The sequence below is a fragment of the Colletotrichum chrysophilum genome (assembly GCF_026319265.1).
Source record: "Colletotrichum chrysophilum strain AFK26 chromosome Unknown scaffold_125, whole genome shotgun sequence".
NCBI classification, from domain to species: Eukaryota; Fungi; Ascomycota; class Sordariomycetes; order Glomerellales; family Glomerellaceae; genus Colletotrichum; species Colletotrichum chrysophilum.
The window spans coordinates 99,898-124,678 of NW_026517412.1; the positions used below are offsets into that span (position 1 = coordinate 99,898).

A 24,781-nucleotide genomic window follows, 5' to 3' on the forward strand; every position below is an offset into this window, starting at 1 on the left:
CGCCATCTCAAGCCCAACATGAGCAACGTCAACTCCAATACCTGGAGCTTCAATGATCTTCCTGTCCACCCCTTTTGCAACCTCCCCGGGGAGCTCCAGGATGAAATCTACGAGGTTGCTAGTGCTGCGGAACCTGACCAACCGCAGATTCGCTTCGTGAACTTTAGAGAACACCGCACTCACCAGCCAAATTGCCCTCCGTTTAGCATCACCCCCTGCCCCTGCAAAAATGCCCACTACCTCACCTTCCACCCCCTTCGACGTCAAGACGTCGCCAACCAAACAAGCTGGCGCCAAATCATCCATGTAATTGAGTCTTCCACCCCAGATGTGCGAGTTGCAAGTATTAACCACCGAAGTCGCGACGCATCTGACCGCTTCAACGTGTTGAACCGTTTCCCTCAGCAGCAGGGTAACTGGTCCTTGACCACCGTGTCCACCATGACCTCAGCCGAACGTGCGGCATGCCGACACACCCCGAAGACCTTCATCGGCGACCCAACGCGGTGCAGATTGCAGGATCTCGTCCTAGTCCACTTCCCCGCAAACCAAACCATGCCGGTGACGTGGATCGGGAAGCCCTTGTTCTTCGACCCGCTGTGCGGTGACCTCAAGGCCATCGCTGTGACTATGGACAACTGGAAGGACCAGGCCTATAGCAACTACCTCGGCAAGTGGCTGAAGTTGATGGATGACGGGCGAGCGAGGTCCTGGAAACTGCTTGAGCAGTACGGTGCTGACAACGTCGCCGACGGGAACTATCCGACGGACTGGGTAACAACTGGCCAGACCCCAGGCTATGTCCCATGGTACCCTTGGTATCCCCAGCGCAGGCTGAACTACGACATGCCCTCAGGAAACATGAATTTGCGCATCCTGTATGATATCTTCACCGACGTCAAGGAGTTGTGGCTCCTAGACCTTGACGCACTGGATTACAACGTCAATCTCAACGAAATCCTCAGGTACCGCAACACGTACGACACACCCCCAAGACTCTGTCGCTATTGTAGGTATGTGCACGATGGGTATCCCAAGGTCTTTGGGGGTGTGGATGCGTATGAGTTCATGGAGCTGCGGCTGTGTGACACATGGTTCCAGAGGAGATTTGGCATTGCATTTGATGCGACGGATTTCTTGGAAGCTCAAAGACAGCTGTCGATGGACTGGTCGAGGGATCGTGATTGCCATGATCGTTCTTGGACCAGGTCGCAGCCGGTGGCGAAGTTGCTTGTGCCGATTCCCAAGATGCCGTGAGTGGCATCAAGATAGGGGTAGTGATAAGGATAGCGACGATGGACGACCATGATGGACGATCCCGATGGACGACGATAGACGACGATAGACGACGATGATAGACACTGCGCGGGTCGTGAAACTCCATGATATACGTAGGTAGGTTGATGTTCAAGAGTATAGAGACGGCATACATAGCATTTGTTTTGAACATGTCGATTTGATAGTTTCCGCTCGCCCTTTCACAAGCGGAATTGTTTAAACACTAAGATAAAATGGGATCACCCCAGGATCCATACCCGTCCAGATAAATGGCATTCCTTGGCTCAACCCTTGGTCGCCAAACTTGCGCGTGCTGATTTCCTTGCTGATTGTGCCCATTGCCTTCATGAACTGTTCATTGGCAGCCTTCACAGCTTCCCCAGTGCCAGAGAGTAGAGTTTCAACATCAAACATGTGCAGCAGCGTCTCATTGTTCTCAACAATCTTCGGTCTGTTGAACCGTGCCAGGAGCGAGATCTGCTCGACAGACTTCTCCTCGTTCGGCAACCAGGGGAGAAGATCTTTGATGCCGCCCTTGGCTATTGGCATGGGGGCGTACAGCGAAGCTGGATGGAGAGGCAAGACTCCCGAGGTGGTGAAGGGCTCGCCTTGGTTCAGGACGTGGTGGGAAACGCCGGTGAGCCAGGCCATGTGCGTAAGGATCTCAACAAGCTGCTTCCGGGTGTTGATCGGGGCGGAAGGGAAGTCGATGACTTTGGCGGGACCGTGGGCCTCGGTAATCCAGGCCTGGAGTTCTGAATCTTCAGTCAGAACTTTATCAGACTCATAGATGGTGTCGACGAAGGTTTCAATGAACGTGCGGATGGCACCGATAATCTTGTGGCCATCTTCGTGGAAGGGGAAGTAAGGCAGCTCCGGACCGTAGGAGGCGTTCAACAGCCCTCTCGCGCGGAGGTCCTCCTCGAAGTAGTTCGCCTGGAATGGCCCAGCGACAGTTGGGTAGAAGTCTGTCGCAAACTTCCTCGCATATACGTTGGAGAACGCAAAGCTCTGATCAAACAATCCGCCCGGGTTGAACAGCGCGATCTCACCGGTCGCTCTGATGGCGTAGGCCTGGAACATGAGGCGCTGCAGGAGTCCGAATACAGGATGTCGGCTGCTGAGCGTGCGAATGGCAGCCAGGTTGACAATCTCAGCGACAGCATGGGAGTTGGCGAGGTGGTAGATCTGGCCGTGAAAGAAGTCGTTGACGTTGTACATGATTTTGGCGAGAAGCCAGTCGTTGGGGTCGTCCAGGGGTGTGTAAACCAGGTCTGAGCCGACGTTGGTCTTGATGGCCAGCGGGAGGAAGTGCCCGGACCACTCATCGAGGAAGAAGAGCGCCTGACAGGCGGCTGAGTAACGGCCATCTTGGGCTGTGTATTCGGCTTGATAGCTGTGGTCTGCCAGGAAGAGACTGCCGGACTTGAAGAGGGCGTCGATGGTTGTCCCCGTGAGATGGGTGACGTTATTGGCGTCGACAGAGAATGGGAGTTTGTCGGAGTTTGGGTTGAGGCGGCGGACAACATAGGGATTTGTAGACAGCCGCTCCATAGCGAAGAGGAGGTCTGAGGTAAAGTTGCTGAATTGACCTTGGGCGATGCCGCCAGGCACTGACCCGGACCAGTGGCCATCGTACAGGATCTTGTAGTCTTCCAAAGTCTTGAGTCCGCCATGCTATAAACCGAGTGGTTAGACTTGCGACGGGCTTTTCTGGGATCCGAAGTGAGCTTACATCTTGAATGGCCTTGAGCGATGCGTTGCCCTCTCTGAAGGCATCTTGCTGCACTGGAGTCAAGTCCTGGATCCACTTGGCTTGCTCCTGTCTAACTATCTGGGTTCCGACAGAACCTCCCATGAAGAGAGAGGTTTCTCCAATGATCGAGGGTACGTAGGTTATGGTGTCACGCTTGAGCTTGATTTCGACATTCCTTTCTTGGAGGTTTTGATCATCCTGTGGGAGTGTGTATTGTGTAGGAGTTGGGAAACCGGTCCAGGCAGTGGGGGTGGCTACTGCTGTTGAAGACGTGACATTGCCATCAGCCCTTAGAGCTAGAGCATTGGCAGCGGCCGTGAGACCGGCAATGGATAAAAGAAGTCGCATGTCGACTGAAGGATCAAAGATGGTGTGATGAGATAGGTAGTTGCTTGCACTGCTGATGAAAACACATCTTCAGCATATCGAGAAACATGTCGCTTTTAATATCAAGAATTTATTCCATGCAAGCTCAATGAGGCTAAAACTGAATTGAGACAAGAATCCAGAAGTGGTCATCTTCCCGCCGGTCGCCTAGTCTCTATGCCTTACTGCGCCATTTCACGCTGACAATTGCCCAAGACCTCAGTGGATGACGAACAAAGAATAAGCCTCGATGGTTCCTAAGCAAGGGCTCATACGACATCAGCATCCCAAATAGGACAGAATATTGCAGTTTGCCATTCATCTCGGATAAGACTCGTATCTAGGCACCAACCCACTGAGTCATTCAATTGTTCACCTGTCCGCGGGCAAACTACAGGATTTGATGCGGCTGGTTCGGCCCGAGCCTGCTTCAACAGTTCATGTCAAGTGCGAGAATGTAATTGCTCATGTGACAATGAAGGGAACAATAGGATGTCGGTGAGATATGTACGCGTTGAGTTACGAAGGATGGCCAAAGTGAGATCCGTGCCAAGGCCTGTGCCTCAAGACCATGTTTTCACGACACTGTCTATGCTCGTTCTGATGTAGTTTGTGACCTGTCCGAGTTTTCGCTCTTCCTTCATTCCCTTTTCGCAAGTTCTGCCTGCATTTGCTTCCATCCATTCTCGAAGGATAGACACCGAAATGGCGGTGACTGTGACAAAGGATTTTGCTATCACAAACTTGCGCCTGCTTTGGAAGTAACTGGCAATGTGGCGACGCGGCTTTTCTAATTTGTGACGAGCTCAAAGACAAGCAAACGATCTAGGTGTCGAGATTTCCTTAAAATTCGTACCATGAGCGAGACGTAGTATGAATCCTTGGGCTCTTATGGAGGAACGGTTAGACCACATAAAAGGGCCGTCACGGAAACACAGTCCCAACATTCCTGAATCCGTGCATACCCAGCCTTCTTGCAAATATGTCGAAACTCGAAAGCTTTCTGTTGCTCTTCACAGTCATCGTACCCTCAGCACTTTCCTTTCCTGGTCATCAGGACTGGATCTTGGCTGCGCGGGACCAAGTGGCTATCGGTCACAACGACCTCTACATCCCCGACCCGAAGAACCCCACGCCGTACAAGGAGCCTTTCACGTGGGACGAAAAGATCAACTACTACGAAAAACACACCAACGGCTCAGGCAACGGCTACTATCGGCGAGCTTCATGTCCTGCGCTCAATACGCTCGCTAACCGCGGGTTCATCAACCGCTCCGGCCGCAACATCAGCTACGACGAAATCGCACAGGCTATGCGGGTGGTGTGGAACTTTGGTGATGACAATGTAAGCCGCTTGTTGCCTGCTGAATACGACAGTCCACTCACAGCCCTCAGATCGCGCTTGTAGTCAGCCCGACTAGCCAATTGCATCCCGGCCCTCGTATCGACCTCGACAACTTCAATGATGATCCCGTGCAGTTTATAGTCAACTGCATCGCCGCTCCAACCCGAAATGACAGGGGCATGGGTGACAACGTCAACATGAACCACACCCTCTTCGAGCAACTCCTCTCAGCCTCAAAGGATGGCGAGACTCTGACGCTTGAAGACGCTGCGGAGCACCACCACCGCCGTCACAACGACTCCAAGGCCATAAACCCCAAGTTCAGGTTCGGCAACCACGGCGCTGTCTGCTCGCTCGCGCAGTATGCCAACTTATTTGGTGTCCTGGGTCGCCGTGGTAAGCATGGACCAACGACGTTGTATATCGAGGACGTGAAGAAATTTTACCTGGACGATGATTGGCCTGTCGGATACGAGAGACGTCAGCTGCCTTACTATTCAACTGAGGCGGGTAGCTTTCTTGAGCGGATGGCTAGACACATTGGGTACGAGATTCAGAGGCCTTATCCTGCGAATGAGTCGCAGTTGTATGATGTTGAAGGGGATGTTGCTGTCTTTGATGTGTTGCCTCCTTGGGGGCTACCGGAGAAGTACTAATCAAATGAGTAAACGCGGATGTATCCCATGTAATCTCAGATAGCTCTTTCCTCAACTCTTATTTCTGATTGCCTAGCCTGCGGCTTAACATGCAACTCGCATTTTCATCATCCTCAAATTTCTTGTCGGTGTCGTCCCTGGCGCCCATTTGTGCTCTAAGAACGATCTTGCTCCTACGTATAAAGATGCCTACCTGCATCATCATAAGTTTCGATGTGAATAACTGGACTTCACAACTTGTGCTGCTTCTTTTGAGGCTGGGCCTTTTTCCAAGCCGCGGCGGTCTCGTTCATCTTCGCGCACTTGATACTGAGAGCTTCGTAAAGATCCTTATGAACACCCCCCGCTTCCACCAGGTTCGCAACCTTGCCCTTGCCGTAGTCGAAGAACACGATCCATCCTTCCGACTCAGCTACTGGAGCTTGCTGCCTAAGAGACCACATGGTCGTGGTGATGAAGTAGCGGTCGGGTCTTACTTCGCCCAAACGAATGGCACAGATGATCTGATATTTCGTACGCCAATGTCAGCGTAGTGTACGGCCAAGGCATGGCAATTGGCCCCCAAGACTAAGGCGGCCCGACTTACCGAGTCGGGGTAAGAAACAGGTCTCTTGATGTCGACAGTGAACTGCTTGACCATGACCCCGATGCCCTTTGCATTGATGAAGTCGTTGATCTTGTCACCGAGCTGCGCCTCAAAGCTCTCGAACACGCGGAAGTTGCATGAAGACGCGAAGTGGGAGAAGCCTGCGTTCATGATGTGCCCGAAAGGATCTTGGTCGTCGGCCCACACCACGCCCTGCCACAATGATGAGCTCATGATATGATTAATAGTCACAAAGGCGACTACTCACGTGCTCAATCATTGTTTCCTCATCGTAGCCTTGTTCCAAAACCTTCTTGATCAGGTTCTCCCGAAGGGGCTGATAGGCTGCGCCGCCGCCCGGTGCGTGGTAGGACGACGCCTCGAGGCGAGACGTAAAGGTCTTGATTTTGCGAGACATGGCAAAATTGATGAATACTTCAGATTGAACTTTTGTCTTGAGCACGAAGGTTTGTTGCAAAGCACAGATTACCCGTCACGAAGCATGAAGGATTCACCCTGTCAAGATATGGACGCACGCAGTAACGAGCACGCTTCGGCCCAGGCTGACATCCAGCCATTGAACCGAGGCTGAACTCGTTCTGTGTGACATTGATTACATATATTTCCAGGGCGTTTAAGACATGTGACGTAAGCCGGGCGAAGAGGGAATTCAGCCGCTGTTCTGTGTTATCTCCACCGTCAGCTGACCACCTGAGACCTTCCCAAAGCCTCTTAGTCAACCCCCAAAGTAAGCCGTACGTCTTGTGTCCTTGATGTTTGGCATCTTTTCATAAATAGTCCTTCATAACTACCTAGTTAAGGTTACAATTTCCGGTCCTTTGCCAAGGTTCTCAAGAGCATGCACCCGGATAGCTTGACTCTTTCGCTTGATCACCGCCGCTAGGAATGGACGATCATAGTGAATGCCTTGAGACTTTCTAAGCCTCATCTGCGTATTTCGAAAGGAGGAAGCGACTTTGAAATAGGTGGAATTAAAGTTTCTATTCATAAGGCCTTATTTTGCCTGGATGCCTTGTTCGAGTGTGGCGTCACCGAGCAAAGTAAACTCTCGGGTTGGTCGACGCCTATTTACAATGCACCCGGGCTAGGCGGCAGTTCGCCCGAGTCCCACTCCTGCGGTTCCGCGCCCATCACGAACTCAAGCCTGCCTCCTACACCATTCTCGCCTAGAAGATCATCATGCGTGACCCAGCTCTTGTGCCATTCCTTGCCATTCACCTTCAAAGACTGGATATACGGACCTTGATCGAGCCCAGTGGCTGTGAGCTGTAATTGGCCGCCGTCTTTGCCGAGCTTGATGGTTGTGTTCTCGAATCGAGGTGAAAGAATCAGGTAAACAGGCTGAGTAACCACAGGGTAGAGTCCGAGCATGTTCCACACGAGCCAGCTGCTCATACTTCCGGCATCGTCGTTGCCTGGAATACCGCTGGGTCCGACGTGGTAATACTCATCCACGACGAACTTGCTTCTCATCACACTCTTCCACTGCCTGCCCTTGATGTAGTTGTAAAGGAATGGAGTCATGAAACTGGGTTCGTTGCCAGGGTTGTAAATCATGCTGCCGATGCCGTTGTTGCCCTGCTCCTGCTCACCAAGTCCGGGAATGAAGCTGGTGTCAAGTCGGCTTTCAAACTTAGCAGGGCCGCCCATTAATGTGATCAAGGTAGACATGTCGTGAGGAGCAGTGAAGCTGTATTCCCAAGGGGTGCCTTCGTAAGAGATAGCTTCCCAGTTGCACTCGCCGCATGCAAGGGGACTGTATCCAGGGAGAACGGTGCCATTGGACTGCAGCGGGGCGAGGAAACCGGTGAAGTTCAGCGCAGCTACATCAGCGAGCCAGATCTTCTGCCATCCGCTATTTATGCTACGTCAGTCTTGTCTCTAAGAATGCCTGATACTCCGGAGAGGTCTTACGTGGATCTGTTCAAATACTTCCCGGTATCATCTGGCGCCTCGCCCTTGGCAATTTGAGAGACAGCAAAGTCGTTCAAAGAGTACTCCACCGTCTTGCTGACGCTTCGTCCGTAGTTAGTCGATACGTATCCGTACTTCTTCCAGTCATCCAAGGCGCCTCTCCCCTCCTTTGTGCTCCCCGTGGGGTCGTTGAAGTCAAAGTTATTGTAAGGCTGCAGCTCGGCATTGGTACGGACGGCAGCATAGCCGTCTGCCCAGTTAATGAGTTTATCCTTGTCAAGCTTCTTGACGTAGGCGTCGGCAAGGACGTTGTCGGAGTTCGAACCACCTTGGACACGCCCATTGTGGTTGTGGCTGCGGCCTTCGGGCAAGAAGCGCTCGTGTCGCCAAATGTCGATCATGGCCCGGACTAAAATATGTAAGCTGGAAACTTCATGGCATGTCTAGGGCATTCTTACTCATGTCGACTTGCCGGTCCGGAAGAATTAGTGAGATCAGCGCGTGGGTGCAGCGGAAGGTGTCCCACAGGGTATAGAAATCGTCATAGTACGGCTCTTTCGACTCCCAGGCAGGATTCTCCCCCGTGCGATCAGAGGGCATCAGATGCGAGTGGTAAAGACCGGTGTAGAACATCTCCAGCTGTGTCTCGTTCTGAGTTTGGACATCAATCTTGGACAACACCTCATCGTTCCATGCGGCCTTCGCCTGTGTCACGGTCTTGTTCAGGTCCCAATGAGGAATCTCATCCTTGATGAACTGGCAAGCTTTCTCGGTTGAGATCCACGAGACGCCCACTTTTGATGTCAAGGTAGACACGGTCGAGGGGAATGAGAAGATGCCTCCAATACGGTTGGCATATTGATAGCCATCGATGCCTCCATGGATCGACGTCGCGTTGTTGTAAAACGGCTTGACGTCCGTCGTATTGGGCCAGTACGGATCTGTGTAGATGCCAGAGAACAGGCCGACGTCTTCCGGCACGCTGTCAAACTGGCCACAAAAGTAGATCTTGAAATCGCCGCCTGCAAAGGGTCGGTTAGCCTGTACTTCTACTCCAGCATCTTGTAACCTACCAAGTGACCAGCCTTCCCTGTAGATACCATATCCGGAGTATGTTGAGCCGTCTTCACTGCGCTCGAGGAACCCATTGCTGTACCACTGAGATTCCTTACCACGTGTCGGCAGGTAGTGACTCAGATCAACCAGGACATGGCGGCCGCCATCCTTGGAGAACTCGTACTTGATGATGCCTGCGTGCATGCTGGCGCTCATCTCTGCCGTGACTCCATTTTCCAGCACCGTCTTGTAGTATCCGACCTCTGCCACATCATGCCCGACTCTGGGTTGCATGTATGTGATGTTATCCAGCAGATTCACGCCCTCAAGTGTAGTGAGGGGCATCTGAGGAATCAAACCATAGGTGGGAGCACCTCCCGTTCCGCTGACGTGCAGCATGGTGATGGCGGTGACGTTGCCTTCGACTGTGTAGCCCGCGTTTGCCTGGTACCTGGTGTCCCATCTCGTGGTGTCGATGCCGACCTTGACGGCGCCAAACGGCAGAGTTGGTCCGGGGAAGACGTTGCCGCCTTGGTACGACGAACCGTCGGGACCTTCTGTCCCAAGGAACAAGTCGACGTGTGGCGTGAAGTCCTTCGCCTCTGCGACTCCGAAAAGGCCGACCGCAACAGCGCTCACGCCGACGGCGAACGTGCGAAACACTCCCATGATAACGGACTTGGCTGATCAATCGGATGCAACGCAAGACGCCACCCTCATCTGGGTTCGGGGAGTTTTTATGCTCACGAGTCGCATGCTCATTTGGCGGACGGCATTGACCCGAAGGGTCGGATTCGGTGCTGTCGATCTACATGATTGCAACCTTGGAAATGTTGTTTTTATCCACTTTCCCCGCATAGAACGAATGACTTTATGGGGAACTGCCGGGAGACGATACTTGGATTGGTTAGGACGCCGGCATCGCCAGATTGTTTAAAAGGAAGTCTTGTCCCCCCTCACCTTGGCAGCTCCGCGAAACTCCGCTGCCAATTAGCTAAGAGGAGCTGTTCGCTTGTTTGATGATGTCAGTGCCAGGAAGGCCTGGCTTGTGGGGGGTCAGATGATGCCAATTGATTTTAGGTCGAGAGTTTAAGCATCACTTCGGCCTTAGGATCATGGTGTTTTTGTGAATTTGTGTACGCTTCCCTTGCAACTGAATTCCGGGCCGCTTAGCTGTGTTGACTCGTCTTGAAACCTTTCTCAGTTTTGATGTACGCGAGTTCCATGGCCGGACGCGCTGGAAAAGTCGGGCAATTCGCACTGGCTTTACGGTTAAATTGAGAGTTCAAGCCATGAGTTTATCCAGCGCTACCGGCTGTGTGGGGGAACGCCGTTGCCGGAGTATTCTCCACTCACTAAAGACATGGGTCCGGGAACAACTCAACGATAAGATGGGATGAACCGCGAGACATGAGCTACGAGAAGAACGGCGGCTAGGTTGGTCATTAAAAACGCAGTGTCGAATCTATACCGGCGAGTTTGGCCTGAATTTTCATCATCAAGTCTTCGTTAAGATTCAAAGTCTTGCCCAAATAAGTCCACTCTCAAGTATTGTTAGAGGCATTTCAAGTCTTGTTGGCCCGTTCGTTACTTGGCATTTCGATAGAAACTTCATCTTCAAAGGACTTGCGGATCACCTCGAGGGTAGAAGAGTATATTATTTGGCTTATTGCTCATTCTACCACGTTTTCCTCCGCCAGAGGTCCTAACACCAGTTTGGAATCCACACGTACAACCTCAATTATCGAGCGATGAGGTCTTAGCTGCTTAAGTGTGGATCCACGTTGTCAACTGCAAGCCTCTCACAGCGACAGCTCCATGAGAGCGGCCCTCAGGACTATCAACAGACGATTTCCATCTCCTAAGCACAACCTCCAAGGGGCTTCGAGTTGTCGTAGGGGCACTGGCGGGTCTCCAACTCAGGCTGAACTTGAGGGTTGGTGGGAGCAGCGAAGGCCAAGGTGGCTGTCGTCAATGATGTGATTAGTACTTGACCACTGTTCAGCGTTTGGATCGAAGGGCCGAAGACATACCGAACAGGGCGAAAACTTGAAGGAACTTCATTTCGATGAGGTGATTGGGTTGATAGTTGTCTGAAGTAGTCCGGATGATTGTGAGTTATGTAGCGGTGAAGACGAGAGCGAGGAGCTTACGGAGCTGATGTGCCTCCTTTATAGGCGACCGGTCTCCGTTCACTACGAGCTTGCTATCAGATTAAGCTATCTCACCCCATCATTTGACCTAACTGTCTACGCGAGGAGTGTATGCCAGGCGATCAGATGCCGGCTTGGCACGTAAAGCTTGTCCTGACCACGCCGCCGTCGGGTAGATGATGCAGATGAAACGATCTGATAAGATGAGATAGAGAGGCCGAGCCCCACGATCCATGAACCCGTCTCATTGTGGGCGTATTGAATGTGACGCTAGTCGCATTTCATTGGGACCCAGGGCAGACGCGAACCGTGAGAGGATCGCTTCAGGTTTTCCTGCCCCAGTGATTTGCCTCGTACTCCATCCCGCGCAACACGAGCCCGCGCGGTTGCCCATTCCAGCGCCTTGCACGGCCCAAATCAACCGACCATCGAATCTCCGAGAGCCATACGATCTCCGAGTTTGAAAGGTGAGAAAATTGAGGTTTTATGACTGTAGGGTCAGAAATGCGGCGTAGGATAATTGCTATTCGACCTCTTCGCATTCTTGGAAGAACATGTTTCTAAGCTGGTCCACGGCAGAGCGACGAACAAAGGAGCTTCAGGATTTCTTGAATTTTCGCTCGAGACGAGGAATGGTTAGGAGCCGGGAGGAGAATGAAGAGAAGCAGATGAGCGAGAATTAAGTTTCTTGAACTTGCATCGTCTACTCGGCATGAACAGAGATTGAAACCTGGAACTATCCGTGCAGGTGTGGAGTAAGGACGTAGACAGTATTCGATAAGGTGTCTTACGTTAGGAATACAAAGCCTTCCAAGTTGCTCGAAATCACAAAGCATTGGAAATGATAACCTAGATTCCAGTCTCTACCTCAGGTTTGACGAAAGATCCGAATCATGATTCTCAACAAGACATTCCCGACTAAGAGGAAGCTTTCTAGCGATCAAGCTATCGGGACTTCTTATGATCTTCAAATGCAACTTGTTATCTTGCCCCAGCATGACTGACCATCAAAATCAAGCTTCCAGGGAGAAATCTTCTGTCTCGACAGGTTGGTTGGAGTATCAGCTAACCGAAAGTTTCGTATATCGAGAACATTGAGATGGACTGGCGGAAAGACTAAAGGGTTGAAGAAACGGGAAGAATAACGCCAAAAGGTAATGTTGTTTTCGGAGACCTTGCGTAACCTAAGATGATGAAGTTGATTGGCAAGGAACCTTTATAGACATATTGAAGGTATCTCCCATCCTGCCTACGCCTGGCGAGTGAGGCTATGTTATTGTCCCCCTGAGACATCGGTGAAATTTAGCGCCAGCGTTAATGGCGCGCTGCCCTCGTCCGGAGCACCATGATGAGTTGTCGACATGTAGACGAGGAACAGCTCAGAGTATCAAAAAAGTAAAAGGAAAAAGACAAAAAAAAAAAGAGGAGAAAAGAAGACAGCCGAGTGATCCTTCAAGGTCCCGGAGTGAGTAATAGCCAGAGTAGTTAGAATGGTTTTAGTTGAACTCAAATCAACCCCTCGTTGAAGGCTCCCGGGTCTGAGAGGTGCAACCCGTACAGGTGGACGCCTCTTTGGTCGAAGCTATCGCAACTTCAAGTTAATGCGTGAGACCATAGATGGTCTCAAGAAAGTGGTTATAAGCCCGGGATTTCGGGCTTCCTCTTGTTTCCTCTTGATCTTTTTCTTCATTCGCAATCATCCAATTTCTCAGCTTCCAGCTTGTTCACGCGCTTTTTAACCACGCTTGATAATTCAACCCACTTGATCATTCACACAAGTTGATTACTTGCAACTCGATTGCCCACTACTCAATTACACACCACTCTTACATTACCACTCTTACATTACCACTCTTGCATTACCACTCTTACATACCACTCTTACTTGCCACTCTTACTTGCCACTCTTACTTACCCCTGTTACTTTCTACTATTACTTGTCACTCGACTGCTTACCAGTCGATCGCTTACTACTCAATTACTCATCAGTTGGTCTTTCACCACTCCATTCATCATGTCTTGCATCACCAGCTTCTTCCGTCGCATCGTCCGCCTCTTCAACAAGAAGACGGCCCTCCCTGACGATCCCACTACCATCTGGACTCCGCGTAAGTATGTCGGCATGAAGCCAATCGTGGACACCCCTTCTCCTCAACATGCCAAGCGATACGCTTCCAAGTTAGCCAAGGATCAGCAAGACCAGTGGTTTCGCATCCACGACCAAGAGCAGCACCAACTCAACCACAATGCAGCAGCATGGACCGACCAGCGCCAAAATATGGATCTCGCCGGCATCGAGCTCCAGGAGAGCCACCGAGACGAGAAGATCCAGCGCGAAGTCATTGTCTCGAAGTATCTGGCGCGCAAGCAACGGGCCATGGGACAGTTCTACCGAGACTGGCACAAGGACCCGACTACTAGTGACTTCCCCTTCTGGGGCAACTTGAAGTATTTGTACGATTACTAGCCATTGGCTTTGGTTTTCCTCGCAAGAGGCTCTTTTTTTTCTCCGCCAACGCATTTTTGCGGTTAGTCAATACATCCACTTATTCTCAATACACTTGCCCATTGTGATGTCTGTGATGTCTGCTATCTGTCTCTGCTGTTGTCGTCCTTTGCCATCGTCGTCCCTGTCGTCTGTCGTTGTCTGCCGTTGTTCTCTTTCGTGTTTGTCACTTGTTATTGTAACTCCCTGCCATCATTGCCCCTTGCTATCATCGAGCCTTGCAGGGCTGCAGTGAGCTATCTTGTGTATCTCACGTCTTGCCAGCACCAATATGTCTGCCACAAAGCTGGCCTGCACGCTGCTGAGTACATGTGCTCAAGTAAGGTAACTATGCGAATAGCTCCACTGTATTTTGTTGGCCACAAAGTGTGGAGATGGATGCATCTCACTAGGCTCATAGACATCAACATGGCTAGAGTACTATCATGTTTTCTTATTCATACATCTACATCATCCATTTCATTAATACATGAATACATCGTCATCCGACACTATCTACATAGCCAACAGAGCAAGCAAGCTCACAGCCAGCGCACCCATGCTGACGGAAACCATGGCCGCACCGCTCTCACCGGTGGCGGTAGGTGCCGCGGTACCGGAAGCAGTGCTCGAAGGTGAGGTCGCAGTACCGTTGCTCTGGACAATGCGGCCCTCGATCTTGGCATCGATGGGGCTCTTGGCCTCTACATACTGAACAAGAACCTCGTCCTGGGTATCAAGCGAAACAAAGTTGGTCGTCGCAACAAAGATGTTGTCACCGCCGCCCGCAAGGAAGTCAAGAGTGACGACACGGTAGTCCTTTGCGTCATCCAGGGCCTCGCCGCCGATCTCGACCGACACAAGCTTGGAGCCGTTGTTGCCGGCCGGGTTGTACTCGACGACGATGTTCTTGGAAACCTGGAAGAAGGAGGTGATGGGCTCGTTGTTGAACTGGTTGACCTTGGTCACGGCGCCCTCGAGCACCTTGCGCAGGTCGGAACCAGAGTATGTGATCTCGACGATGGAGTTGCCGAAGGGGAAGGAGGTCAGGACCTCGCCGCGGGTGATGTTGCCCTCGTCGATGGTGGCGCGGATGCCGCCGGCGTTGATGAGCGCGAAGTCGGGCTTGGCGGAGTCGGAGTTGTTGAGGCGGTACTCGTACATGGCGTCCGTCATGACGTTGCCGAGGATGCACTCCTGCTTCTGGCAGAGGGTCTGGTCGAGCTCGACGTTGGAGACGCCGACGACCTCGGCGGCGAAGGCCTCGAAGGGGCCGCGCCACGACTCGATCTGGGCCTGCAGCTCGGGGTCCTGCTCGGTGGTGTTGGTGAGGTGGATGGGCCCGCCGTGGTAGGCGAGGACCTTGCCCTCTGCGTCGTAGGTGACGTCGATGTAGCCGACGTACTCGCCCCAGCGGTAGGCTGTGACGATGAAGACGTCGTCGCCGTCCTTGTTCTGCTTGATGGTCGGGTAGGGGCCCTCGGCGTCCTCCATGGAGCCGAGCAGGGTGTGGGAGTGGCCGCCCATGATGAGGTACAGGCCGGTGGTCTGCTCGGCGAGCTTCTGGTCCTCGTCGTAGCCGATGTGGGTGAGGGCGGCGATGCGGGTGATGTTGGTGGTGGACTTGATGTGGTCGATGGTGGACTGGACGGTGGTCACGACGTCGAGGAACTTCGTGCCCGCGCCAGGCGAGGAGATGCCCGGGGTGGTGGGCGTGGTGACGCCGATGACAGCCAGCTGCTGCTCCTCGAAGATGTGGTAGGGCTTGATGGTCTTGTTGAGCTTCTCGTTGTCGGAGACGATGTTGGCCGAGACGATGGGGAAGGTGAGGTTCTGCAAGAAGTCACCCAGCTCGTCGTCGCCGCCGTCGAACTCGTGGTTGCCGAGAGTCATGGCGTCGAAGCCGAGCTGGTTGATCGTCTCGGCGATCTTCTCGCCCTTGTAGAAGGAGTAGAAGAGGGTTCCCTGGAACTCGTCGCCGGCGTTCAGCCAGAGAGAGTCGTTGTACTGGGGGCGCAGCTCGTCGACGGTGTGCTTGATGCGGGCATAGCCGCCGTAGCAGCCACGCTCGGGACGGGTGCAGTCGGTGCCGGAGGAGGAGTACTCGTCGAGATGGGCGTGGACGTCGTTCACGTGGAAGAAGGACATGTTGAAGTTGCCCTCGGCGTCGATACCGCGCTTGGAGAGGCGGGAGGAGTAGAGGTGGTCGGCATCCTGCTTCTCGGGGACCGCGAGCGCGGTGCCAGCGAGGGCGAGGACCAGCGCTGAGATGGATTGACGCATCTTGAATGAGGCCGGAATGTGGGAGGGAGGTGAAGAATCACGAGCAATTGAGGCCGCGATTGAGAGCAGATGCAGTAGAAGTCAATGAAGGCTCCACGATGCTGCGATTGACGATGCGCCGCGTTGAGGACGTGGGGGAGGGAGGAAGAGATCTTCGGCACGCTGACGTCGCGAAAGAGGAAGCTATCGTCAACTGTCACGAGCTTCCCCTCGGTGGGATTATGTATGAAATTTTCTAATCTCTTGCCAAGACCTTTCAGAGACACGCCGATCTCTGCAGCTTTGTTGTGGGCGGGTTGCGACGGTGCCACGGGCAACGAGCAGAAAATCCCACGAGGCCCTGCATGCGAATTGCGCTCCGCGGTCTGCTCTCTTTCGCGAGAAAGGTGAGTGGCTGGACGGGCCCGTTGGCGGCGCGCGCAGCCAAGACGTTAGCAAGGTTGAATGATGCCGGGAGAACAGCTTCTTTGGTGACGATGTTGCATTTGCCAAGCCTCAAGCGCAGATGAGGGGTGTAATACACGTGTGGTCGTGGTTCAGATGATTGGCTTATCAGCGGCTCCTTTGCCTCTTTTGACCTTGGGGGAGGAACGGGGAAAGGGTTCCTAGGGTTCGTCCGTCTACGTCCGCCGGAGATGGGGGCACGACTGTTGGTGTAAGCTCCTTGGCTTGGAGACGGGCAGTGACCAATCTGCACTCTGCGAATCGTCACGGTCTCGCTGAAGCTTGTTCCACGTTCCTGAACGGCGACCGAGGAAATCGTTGTGGTGTGATAGAATGTCTTGGATGTTTTCAAGATTCCATGTCTGATGTGGATAGCTGGGCAGCCGCCTGCTCACCGGCTTCGGTTGGTTCGTGTCATGCAACATGAAAAACCACCCTGATGAACCAGATCAACAAGCGGAGTACGCAGTAGCTTGATGTCCACAACCCGCCGCCCCATCCATGATGAGCCCAACATGCACATCGAAACAGTCTCTCGGTACCACAGCATGACAGCTGGGGTGGCGATCCCACGTCGCCGTGATGTTGTGCCAGACCGGCTTGGCAGCACTTTTGCTCTACCATCACCAATCTCATCCGTCCTTCTCTTTTCATGCAAGCTTCGATATCCAATGTCTCACGAGCTGTCCGTCGAAACCCGGGAGGGAGGACCAACTCTGCACCCCAGTTGGTGCGGCCGTCCGCTAGTAACGATCCCTGACAGCCAGTGGGGTTCAGCGGAGGAGCACAAATAACGTTAATCCATTCAGCGGTCGTTCCCCAGCTGTGCCCTCAAACTTTGCTCTGATAACGTTGGGTTCCTAGGCCGAACACGGAAGGTCAGCTGCTGATGGCGCTGAGCTCCGCTCCGCCAAGGCTGAGAGCTTTTCAATTTCAGCGAGAAGCTGCGGTTCCGGCCCCGGGGGTTGGTTGGAGGGGCATTGGCCATTTACCGCGGGCGGAATGGAGCTTGCGTAAACGCGTCGCATTGAGTGACAGACAGCTGGGGTGAGAGATAAGAAGACGGATGCCAACGCTGTGGCTTCTCAGCTCGGTGATGAGCTACCCTTCTTGGGCAACAAGGCACGCGAGCCTATCTTGAATGCAGAGCATGTTGGTTGTCTAGAATCGCTGCAGCTGATTGATATTAATTCATGAGTCGGATGTCGCCGAGCAGCGGTGCCTGGATCCGGTGTGCTTGATAGCTAGATGCGGGTGGCACAGCATCGTGTACCAGTTGGCTCTGTACTTGTGCTGGCAAGACAGCATCAGCATCGTGAAGAAATAAGCAAACTAACAATTGCATTATGGATCGAGAAATTAATAAGGATGGTTATATCAAAACCATTGTTGTTGACCATGAAATGGCCAATCCAAGCCCAAGCACGTTACATTGATTTCAGTGAGCTCCTCACTACGCCCAGGGGCTCACCGAAAGTTTCAGTGAGAGGCTCGGTAAGCGGGATTACACGCTACGACTGACAATACCAACAACGCCATGGGAGCCTTCATGCTCTTCATTCTCTATAAATAAATGCAATCATCCTCACTTTAGGTGCTGAAATGGATGCAGTTATATTTTCCTTGGAATTGGTCAGCGCGCCGCTTGTCGCATCCAGCATCAAGCTGTGGATGCACCTCTCGGAGTGACCTTTAGGGACTTGAGTTCCATATTTGAGTTACGTCGTCTACTCAGTGTTAGATATGATTCCGGCAGATAAACTTGATGCTACAAAGGTTTTGCTATCCGGGTGGATACTTAAGGTAATCCGGCGAATAGCTCATTACCTAGTACTCATGTCCTAGGTAGTCGTCTGTTATATTTAAATAATTCAACTATTACTATCGCCCCCATCGTCCCTTTTGTACCTGTGAGTATACTCTACCCATCCATAGGTTTGCCTATTATCGTTGTCGTCGGTATCCCTATCGCCATCTGTGCCCTCCACCCGCCCGGGTAGCTAGAAGTATCCGCCCAGATAACAAGACTCTTCACCTAGGCGAACTTCGACCACAGGGGTTATACCTCAATAGTTTTACGCCTTGTCAGAATCAGCAGACTAGGTGCCTATGATCACGACCTTGATGCTGCCTTGACAATGTTTTCACCATCTATAAAATCACATTCCGTGCTGCGCAAGCCCGAACATCATTCTACCTATCACTTTCTAAGCGCATTCCGAAATCTAACGATCAAGCCTGTCGACCATGGTAAATCTCACCGATCTCCCCGAGGAGCTGATTGTGGAAATTTGTCGTCATATTTGCTTCGACCGAGCGACCTGGAAGCAATTAATCGACATATATGGACCTCCTTCCCCAGTCAGCCAACGCGAGAAGAATGGCGTTGCAAACCTCGCAGCTACATGCAGATTGCTACAAAGAGTTGCGACCCCAGACCTCCGAAAACATATCTTTGTCACAGATTACGCTGTCTCAAGTAGCGCACTGCAGCTAGCTAGACTGCTGGACTGTGTTGCCGCGGATCCGGTCGCTTTCACCCCATCAATCGAATATGCCTTTCCTTGAATTTGATTGGGACTATGCGTTGCACTTCAACAAACTAGCCGGTGAGATGGACCGACTTCGTCTTGCTACGAAACGGGCGAAGGAGGCTGGCCAGATCGTCTTGTCGGACGAAGGCTACCGAGCATCACAACGCAATGCATACTATACAGATAAGCTTGCAGTTGCATTCCTGAGCCAGCTGAAGAATCTCAAGGAGCTTAAGCTTGATTCCGATGGTTTCATCTTGGCTGGCATCGCACAATACGTTCAGACACACTACCAATCCTTTCTTCCTTGTGTTGAGTCCCTCACTCTCCATAGTAGGGTGGGGATGTTCAAGGAAGAGGGATCCTGTATTGTTGCCAGAATAGCACACTTCGGAGAAACACTAAAAGCTGTGGAAATTCGTGGTATCCCATTTGCGAGACCTTCAAAAACTTAACCTCAGTCAAACTCATGGAGGCATCAATGCAGCTGGAATTACTGCGCCCTTTGTTGAGTGAGTGTCGTCTCGAGGAATTCGTCTTCTGTCGTGCCCGAAACCACAGCTTCAGCGCGGCTGATGTTATCGACGCCCTCACGCCGAGCGCGGATACTTTGAGATCTCTCTTCCTTACTCTGGGTGATTATTGGGCCCGGCCTGAGTTTCCTTCGAATTTCATAGGAAAGCAACGTCCATTCTCAATGGACCATTTCAAGACTCTGGAGAATTTCAGGATCGATGATTGGCGTGTACCGCGGCTTGCACTTCATGCTGCAGGAGCGCTTCCAACGGACATTAGCGACGCGACTAATACCATGAGGCTTACCACGTACGCTATTCTCCCATCAAATTTGCCGGAATCACTTATGCGATTCCATTTATATCGATTCATCCCCACTAACTCCCCGAATAGCACCTTCAGCGCGGGGGCCTTGAAACTACTCGACGTCATCGCGGACGAATGCTCGAGGGGACGGAGGAAATGTCTGAAAGAGGTAGCATTCCAGCCTGCTGGGGAAGAGACCAAAGAGATTTCCGAGAAGCTCAAGGCCGCAGGCGTTGACGTTGTTGGGATGCCAGCAAGTGGCCCGAGGGACTGGCATTACATTTGAGGAGGCATGAAAATGCTGTCATTTCATGAGCAGTTACCTATGATATGCAAGAGCTGCATATTGCGTTCGCGCATCTGAAATTGTAACCAGGCAGATTCGAGTATAAGAGATCACATGTTCAACTTTTAAGCTAGGAAATCATCAAATACCCCGTCACGTACGTCCCACCATCCTCGCCATCCTGCCCTTGCGACCGTACATTTGTCCTCAAACTAGGCTATCACTACCTGAAGCTTAAGGTGGTGTGCGTGATTTCCATTGGCTCATCATCGTCGGATAGATAGATCTTCTCGACTTTCGTTTTTTGGCTCATTTGCGAGAGCGCATCGCCCTTCATCTTAGAAGTGTCGATGTATGTGCCAGTTTGCTGTAAACGAGACGTGTCGATGGGCAGTCCAAAACTCTCATATGCCCGGTTTGGATCCATGGGCTGCTCCAACTTACGCTTGAAATCGGGATCCCATTGGGGCTCGCTAGGCCGGGATTCCGGCCCCTTCTTCTTCTCCTCACTAGACTTCAAAAATCCAAGTTCTTGGATTCGTCTGTAGGCACGGCTCGAACGCGCTATGTCGTTGACAAGCTTCGTGTTGAACATGTCTTTCGCAGCTCTCAACACGTCTGCACCTTCTGGCATTGCGGCAAGAGCCTGTAGGATCCACACTGTGACCAGAGGAACGTTGATCTTCGCCTTCATTGGTGTGGCCAGCGGGCCGAGGATCGGAACCAGCATCGGCTCGCACCTGTCGCGTACGAGCTTGAGGATTCTGAATGCTTCGGCGTGGAGGATCAAGAACGGGAGGTTGGCAAGGAGAAGCTCGTCTTCAAGAAGCGTAGCAAGCTCCACGATCAGCTCTACGGGGTACTTGGGTTTGAAACCCGCACCGCTAGCCCTTTCGACCAGAGATGTCACGTCCTCAAAGGTCCAGTTCTCCGATCCCGTCTTTCCATTGAAGGTGACGTATCTGTCGTAAAACGCCGAGTGCATCGGAACGCGCTCAGTGATCTTGCCCTTTTTGCCATCGAGGAGCCTGGCTCTTTGCTTCGTCGACGAAGTTGTGAATTGAGAATCCCAGGTGCGGGGCAATGTTCCTCATATAGCCAGGGTTGTAGTCGGCGCCTTCGCCATCCAGAAAAAAGTCTTCCGCCTGATCCTCCGTAATCATGCCTAACAAGCGGGAGTCCACCCACTCGCTTGCAAGAAAGTCCACCGCACCGCCTACCTCACTGCCTATTGCGTCCCAGAGATGAATCGCGCAGACGATGGACCGCGAAACATTGGCGATGGCAATTCCGGTCTTGTAAAGAATCATGCGATACCTGTACAGTGCCAGACCGCACATCATGGCGTTGTACTTGAACAGACGATGTTTCTCCAGCTCCCTTTTGGCCTGCCCCCTCTCGCGCCTGGGGAATTTCTTGATCTTGGCCTGCCAGACGGGGTCCTCGTCCAACAGCCACTTGATCTCCCGATCCATCTCTCTGATACGTGCATCGTACGGCTCCATCTCCTCCAACGACTCCGCCTCTCTGATAGCAGCGTAGTAATCTGCGACTATCCCTCGCACTGCTCCTATTGTTTCGATGAACTTGTCAATGATGTGGTTGTCGACGTTGAGGTGCTCGCCTTGGCTGAAGAAGTTGTGCATGTCCGAAATAATGGCCGTTGCGAAAACGAGATAGAAAGGCACCTGGCGAGTCTCGACAGCTTCTCTGACGCCACGCAAGAGTGTGTCTTCTACAGGCCAGTTTGGAACAGATTCAATAACGACCCTAAGATCCTCAAAGAGGGGCTTCAGTATGGCGAACGTTTCGGCGTAGTCGCGGTATTCCATTCCGAGCTCGTGAGCCGGGTCCCTGGGGATGAATGGGAATGGCGGCCCTGGGGGTGCGATAGAAGGTAGAAGTTCAGCCAGCATATTGTAAGCATTCGCGAAGCTCCACAAGCCAGCTCCGTACATGATTTGGTCGTCGCTGATAGATTCTTGGGGCTGGCCGGGCTTCAAAAGACCAAAGTAAGGGACAGTGGGATTCGCCTTCACACGATAGTGCATCAGGGTGGCGTGCTCCTTCATGACGGCATAAATGCCGCCTTCAACGCCCTCAAAAGCTGGGATGTACTGATCGATCACATGGCGTGCCAAGTCCAATGCAGTGTTGGCAGAAACTGCAGCGGCAGCCATGTCGTGGCCTTGCATGTGTCGGCGCCAGGAGACTCTGATGCGTATGCGGAGATCAAGCAGATCCTTCCATAGCATTTGGAAGAAGAAGATTGAATCTTCCGGTGATGTGCCCATGTCTGCCTCATAAAGAGCTCCGTCATCACGTGCCGGTAGCTCGATGTCCGGGGCGTCGAGAAAGCTTTGGCTTGGCTCGAAGAGAGACAAGCCGGCGGATCTGTTGGCGAGACTGTCCAATCTATTGTGACTAGCTTGCGATCCAGCCGCGGTCATGCGCGGCCTCAATACATCGCGAGCTTGAATGAGGATGCCGAGGAAGTAGCTGTGCTTCAAGTCGCTGGCAGTAGCCGGCTTGGCTCCGTCTTGGGTGAGTTTGGCGCTGAACCTCGTGCGGAGGTCAATGACCCTGTTCAGGGCGGAGACGAGAATGTCGGGAACATTGGAGGATTTGTGTTTCGCTGTTGAGATGTACTGGGCAAGAGGAATAAACTCCTTGACGGCAACAGTGTACTTCTTCGGGGTTTGATCGGTCTGCTTCTTTTTCTTCTTCCCTTTACCGCCTTTGGCCTTGTTCTTGGCTGGTTTGGACGACTCTTCTTTGGCCTGGATCTCAGAGAGGAGGTCGGATGGGTAGCCGCATGACTTGGCTGTGGTAGCTAGCCATGCAGCAACAAAATTGGTGTCCTGCTTGTACTGCTGGTACAAGCTGAGAAGTGGCGCAGGGACAACCATTGTGTATGTAAATCGGTGCCGGCACGGTTGCGACAGGGATATCAAACGGTATGTTTACTTAGTTGACAGGGAGCAAGCGTGCTCTTACGAGTCGATTCATGAATATGTCTCATAGTGGACGTGAAAGAAAGTTCAATAAAGAGGGGCGAACATGGTCGCGTCTTTGTCATGGTTCAACTCCCTGGCATCGGGCGTAGAAAATCCGCACTCGGTGGATGAAAAAGAAAATTCGGAGATCATCGTCTCTTGATGCCCGGCTCGCAGCTGGTGCCAGCTGACAGTCTGGTCTGTTGAAGCGCCATTCACGTTTGGCGCTCGTCTCCATCAACTCAAGGCCAACTTTTGAGCATCATTACGAAATTTCAATAACACAAACAAGATCTCTTTGGAGACCGTTTATTATATCTCGCTAGACCATGCACTGGCATGAAGCGTTTTGTGTCATTGTAACTACCGGGCTATATTACAACCATTCTTACAGCTCACAAAACGGTCTCTGCCTTGACCGTTGCGGTAAGACGAGCTTGATCAAACTATTTTCAAGTCAGCAAGTGCATTTTCGACTTTGGTTGAATGGTGGGTCTTACCTCAATGTTCTTCCTCATATCCCAGATAACAACCTCTCTTGAGAAAAGCATGAAAGACTGATTCTCGTCAAGCTGAAGCTTGGCATTGTCGAGTTGCGTTTGGGCAGTGCGCACAGCCGAGATCGAAGAGTCGCTTTCGCCCAGCCACAACTTGATAACCGCGTTGATGGTAGGCATTGTTTGGCCGCCAAAGTAAGGTCTGAGATCTCCTCCAGGGACTGGAACATGAACGCTCGCGTTATAGACGGTGCCAGCCGGGATGGCCTTTACGAGCGTATCGGCGAGGGTGTTCGCGAAGGTCTCGTTGGAAGTTGCCTCCTTCGTAGCAATCGCCCAGAACCAAGCTACGAGAGGCGGCTTATTATCGGCAGGCTTCGCGCCGGCGGGAAGGCCAGTCAGAAAGGTCTCGGTGGCCAGCATTGACATCGCTGTTGGCATGTCGTTGAAGTTGACGCCGTCGGGTCCGATCACGGTCTCGGTGTAGTTCGTCGGCGGAGGGGAGGTAAAGCTGTCGGCGGCGCTGCTGTAAAGTTCGTTCACGTCATCACGTCCGACGTAGATCTGGTTAGCGACGGTGTTGTTCGCGCCAAAGACTCCGTCAAAGACATGGTTCTGGGTGTACGCGATAGGCCACGCGTTGTCGTGGGGCGCGTTCCAAGACTTTTGGCCATGGACCAAGGTGTGGTACTCGAGATACTCTTTGTGTGTCAAGCCGGATCGACGTCGAATGACCGCAAGCTGTTTGGGGAAAGAGGTGCTTTGCTGACAGGCACAAAGCACCAAGTTGCTGGCTAAAGCGAGCAGAAGCCCAAGGACCCGAAGTTGAAGCATTTTGGCGCGATCGGATCTAGTGTTTGGCAAAGTCTAGAACGCAAGCGGCTGATCATGCAGATCATTGAGGTTGCAGCCTATTATACATTTCGCAAGGCTTTCAGCCAATTCAAGAATGCCTCCCTCCGGCCCCTTTCGGCCTTCAACGGGGCCGAATGCCGGTGGGGGGCCGGGGTGTTGACACCGAGCAATTCACATTGACAAGAAAACATGACTCTATTTCGACTATAAATCGCAAAAGCCCCTCTTGATACCACTAGGTTTAATTGAAGGACATGTATTGCCCAATGAGATCCTGTTGCTATGATACGATGGAATGCCTGATGGGCCTGCCGAGATCCGGAAAGTGGGCGTGTGGCAGAACCCAAGCCAACTTTGAACTTTATTCGCGGTGTTGGCCTATCACACGTCTTCCTTCGGAGCAAAAATTGGTACATAGTACTCGGCTTCCTAATCCAGGTGCTGAAGC

General features: G+C 52.4%; 10 protein-coding genes across 10 annotated transcripts; 3 read left to right on the top strand and 7 right to left on the bottom strand.

The window, feature by feature from the left end:
- Positions 1 to 229: 229 nt before the first annotated feature.
- On the top strand, positions 230 to 1,257 carry COL26b_010957 (uncharacterized protein; the record flags this gene model as incomplete). Its single annotated transcript, XM_053183639.1, has 3 exons — positions 230 to 306; positions 360 to 1,013; positions 1,209 to 1,257. The coding sequence occupies 3 exons, from the start codon at positions 230 to 232 to the stop codon at positions 1,255 to 1,257; spliced, it is 780 nt and encodes a 259-aa protein (XP_053032428.1).
- A 237-nt stretch (positions 1,258 to 1,494) lies between these two features.
- COL26b_010958 (uncharacterized protein) lies at positions 1,495 to 3,382 on the bottom strand (the record flags this gene model as incomplete). Its single annotated transcript, XM_053183640.1, has 2 exons — positions 1,495 to 2,955; positions 3,014 to 3,382. 2 exons carry the CDS (start codon positions 3,380 to 3,382, stop codon positions 1,495 to 1,497), a joined length of 1,830 nt encoding a protein of 609 aa, XP_053032429.1.
- Positions 3,383 to 4,382: 1,000 nt separating this feature from the next.
- Positions 4,383 to 5,401, top strand: COL26b_010959 (uncharacterized protein; the record flags this gene model as incomplete). Its single annotated transcript, XM_053183641.1, has 2 exons — positions 4,383 to 4,745; positions 4,796 to 5,401. 2 exons carry the CDS (start codon positions 4,383 to 4,385, stop codon positions 5,399 to 5,401), a joined length of 969 nt encoding a protein of 322 aa, XP_053032430.1.
- A 230-nt stretch (positions 5,402 to 5,631) lies between these two features.
- COL26b_010960 (uncharacterized protein) lies at positions 5,632 to 6,405 on the bottom strand (the record flags this gene model as incomplete). The annotated part of the gene is made up of 3 exons (XM_053183642.1): positions 5,632 to 5,904; positions 5,988 to 6,200; positions 6,256 to 6,405. 3 exons carry the CDS (start codon positions 6,403 to 6,405, stop codon positions 5,632 to 5,634), a joined length of 636 nt encoding a protein of 211 aa, XP_053032431.1.
- Positions 6,406 to 7,076: 671 nt separating this feature from the next.
- COL26b_010961 (uncharacterized protein) lies at positions 7,077 to 9,647 on the bottom strand (the record flags this gene model as incomplete). The annotated part of the gene is made up of 4 exons (XM_053183643.1): positions 7,077 to 7,863; positions 7,923 to 8,331; positions 8,381 to 8,944; positions 8,996 to 9,647. 4 exons carry the CDS (start codon positions 9,645 to 9,647, stop codon positions 7,077 to 7,079), a joined length of 2,412 nt encoding a protein of 803 aa, XP_053032432.1.
- A 3,498-nt stretch (positions 9,648 to 13,145) lies between these two features.
- COL26b_010962 (uncharacterized protein) lies at positions 13,146 to 13,598 on the top strand (the record flags this gene model as incomplete). Its single annotated transcript, XM_053183644.1, has 1 exon — positions 13,146 to 13,598. The coding sequence occupies one exon, from the start codon at positions 13,146 to 13,148 to the stop codon at positions 13,596 to 13,598; it is 453 nt and encodes a 150-aa protein (XP_053032433.1).
- A 534-nt stretch (positions 13,599 to 14,132) lies between these two features.
- Positions 14,133 to 15,899, bottom strand: COL26b_010963 (uncharacterized protein; the record flags this gene model as incomplete). The annotated part of the gene is made up of 1 exon (XM_053183645.1): positions 14,133 to 15,899. The coding sequence occupies one exon, from the start codon at positions 15,897 to 15,899 to the stop codon at positions 14,133 to 14,135; it is 1,767 nt and encodes a 588-aa protein (XP_053032434.1).
- A 4,309-nt stretch (positions 15,900 to 20,208) lies between these two features.
- On the bottom strand, positions 20,209 to 20,970 carry COL26b_010964 (uncharacterized protein; the record flags this gene model as incomplete). Its single annotated transcript, XM_053183646.1, has 1 exon — positions 20,209 to 20,970. The coding sequence occupies one exon, from the start codon at positions 20,968 to 20,970 to the stop codon at positions 20,209 to 20,211; it is 762 nt and encodes a 253-aa protein (XP_053032435.1).
- Positions 20,971 to 20,980: 10 nt separating this feature from the next.
- COL26b_010965 (uncharacterized protein) lies at positions 20,981 to 22,894 on the bottom strand (the record flags this gene model as incomplete). The annotated part of the gene is made up of 1 exon (XM_053183647.1): positions 20,981 to 22,894. The coding sequence occupies one exon, from the start codon at positions 22,892 to 22,894 to the stop codon at positions 20,981 to 20,983; it is 1,914 nt and encodes a 637-aa protein (XP_053032436.1).
- A 482-nt stretch (positions 22,895 to 23,376) lies between these two features.
- Positions 23,377 to 24,312, bottom strand: COL26b_010966 (uncharacterized protein; the record flags this gene model as incomplete). Its single annotated transcript, XM_053183648.1, has 2 exons — positions 23,377 to 23,427; positions 23,482 to 24,312. The coding sequence occupies 2 exons, from the start codon at positions 24,310 to 24,312 to the stop codon at positions 23,377 to 23,379; spliced, it is 882 nt and encodes a 293-aa protein (XP_053032437.1).
- Between the last annotated feature and the right edge of the window lie 469 nt (positions 24,313 to 24,781).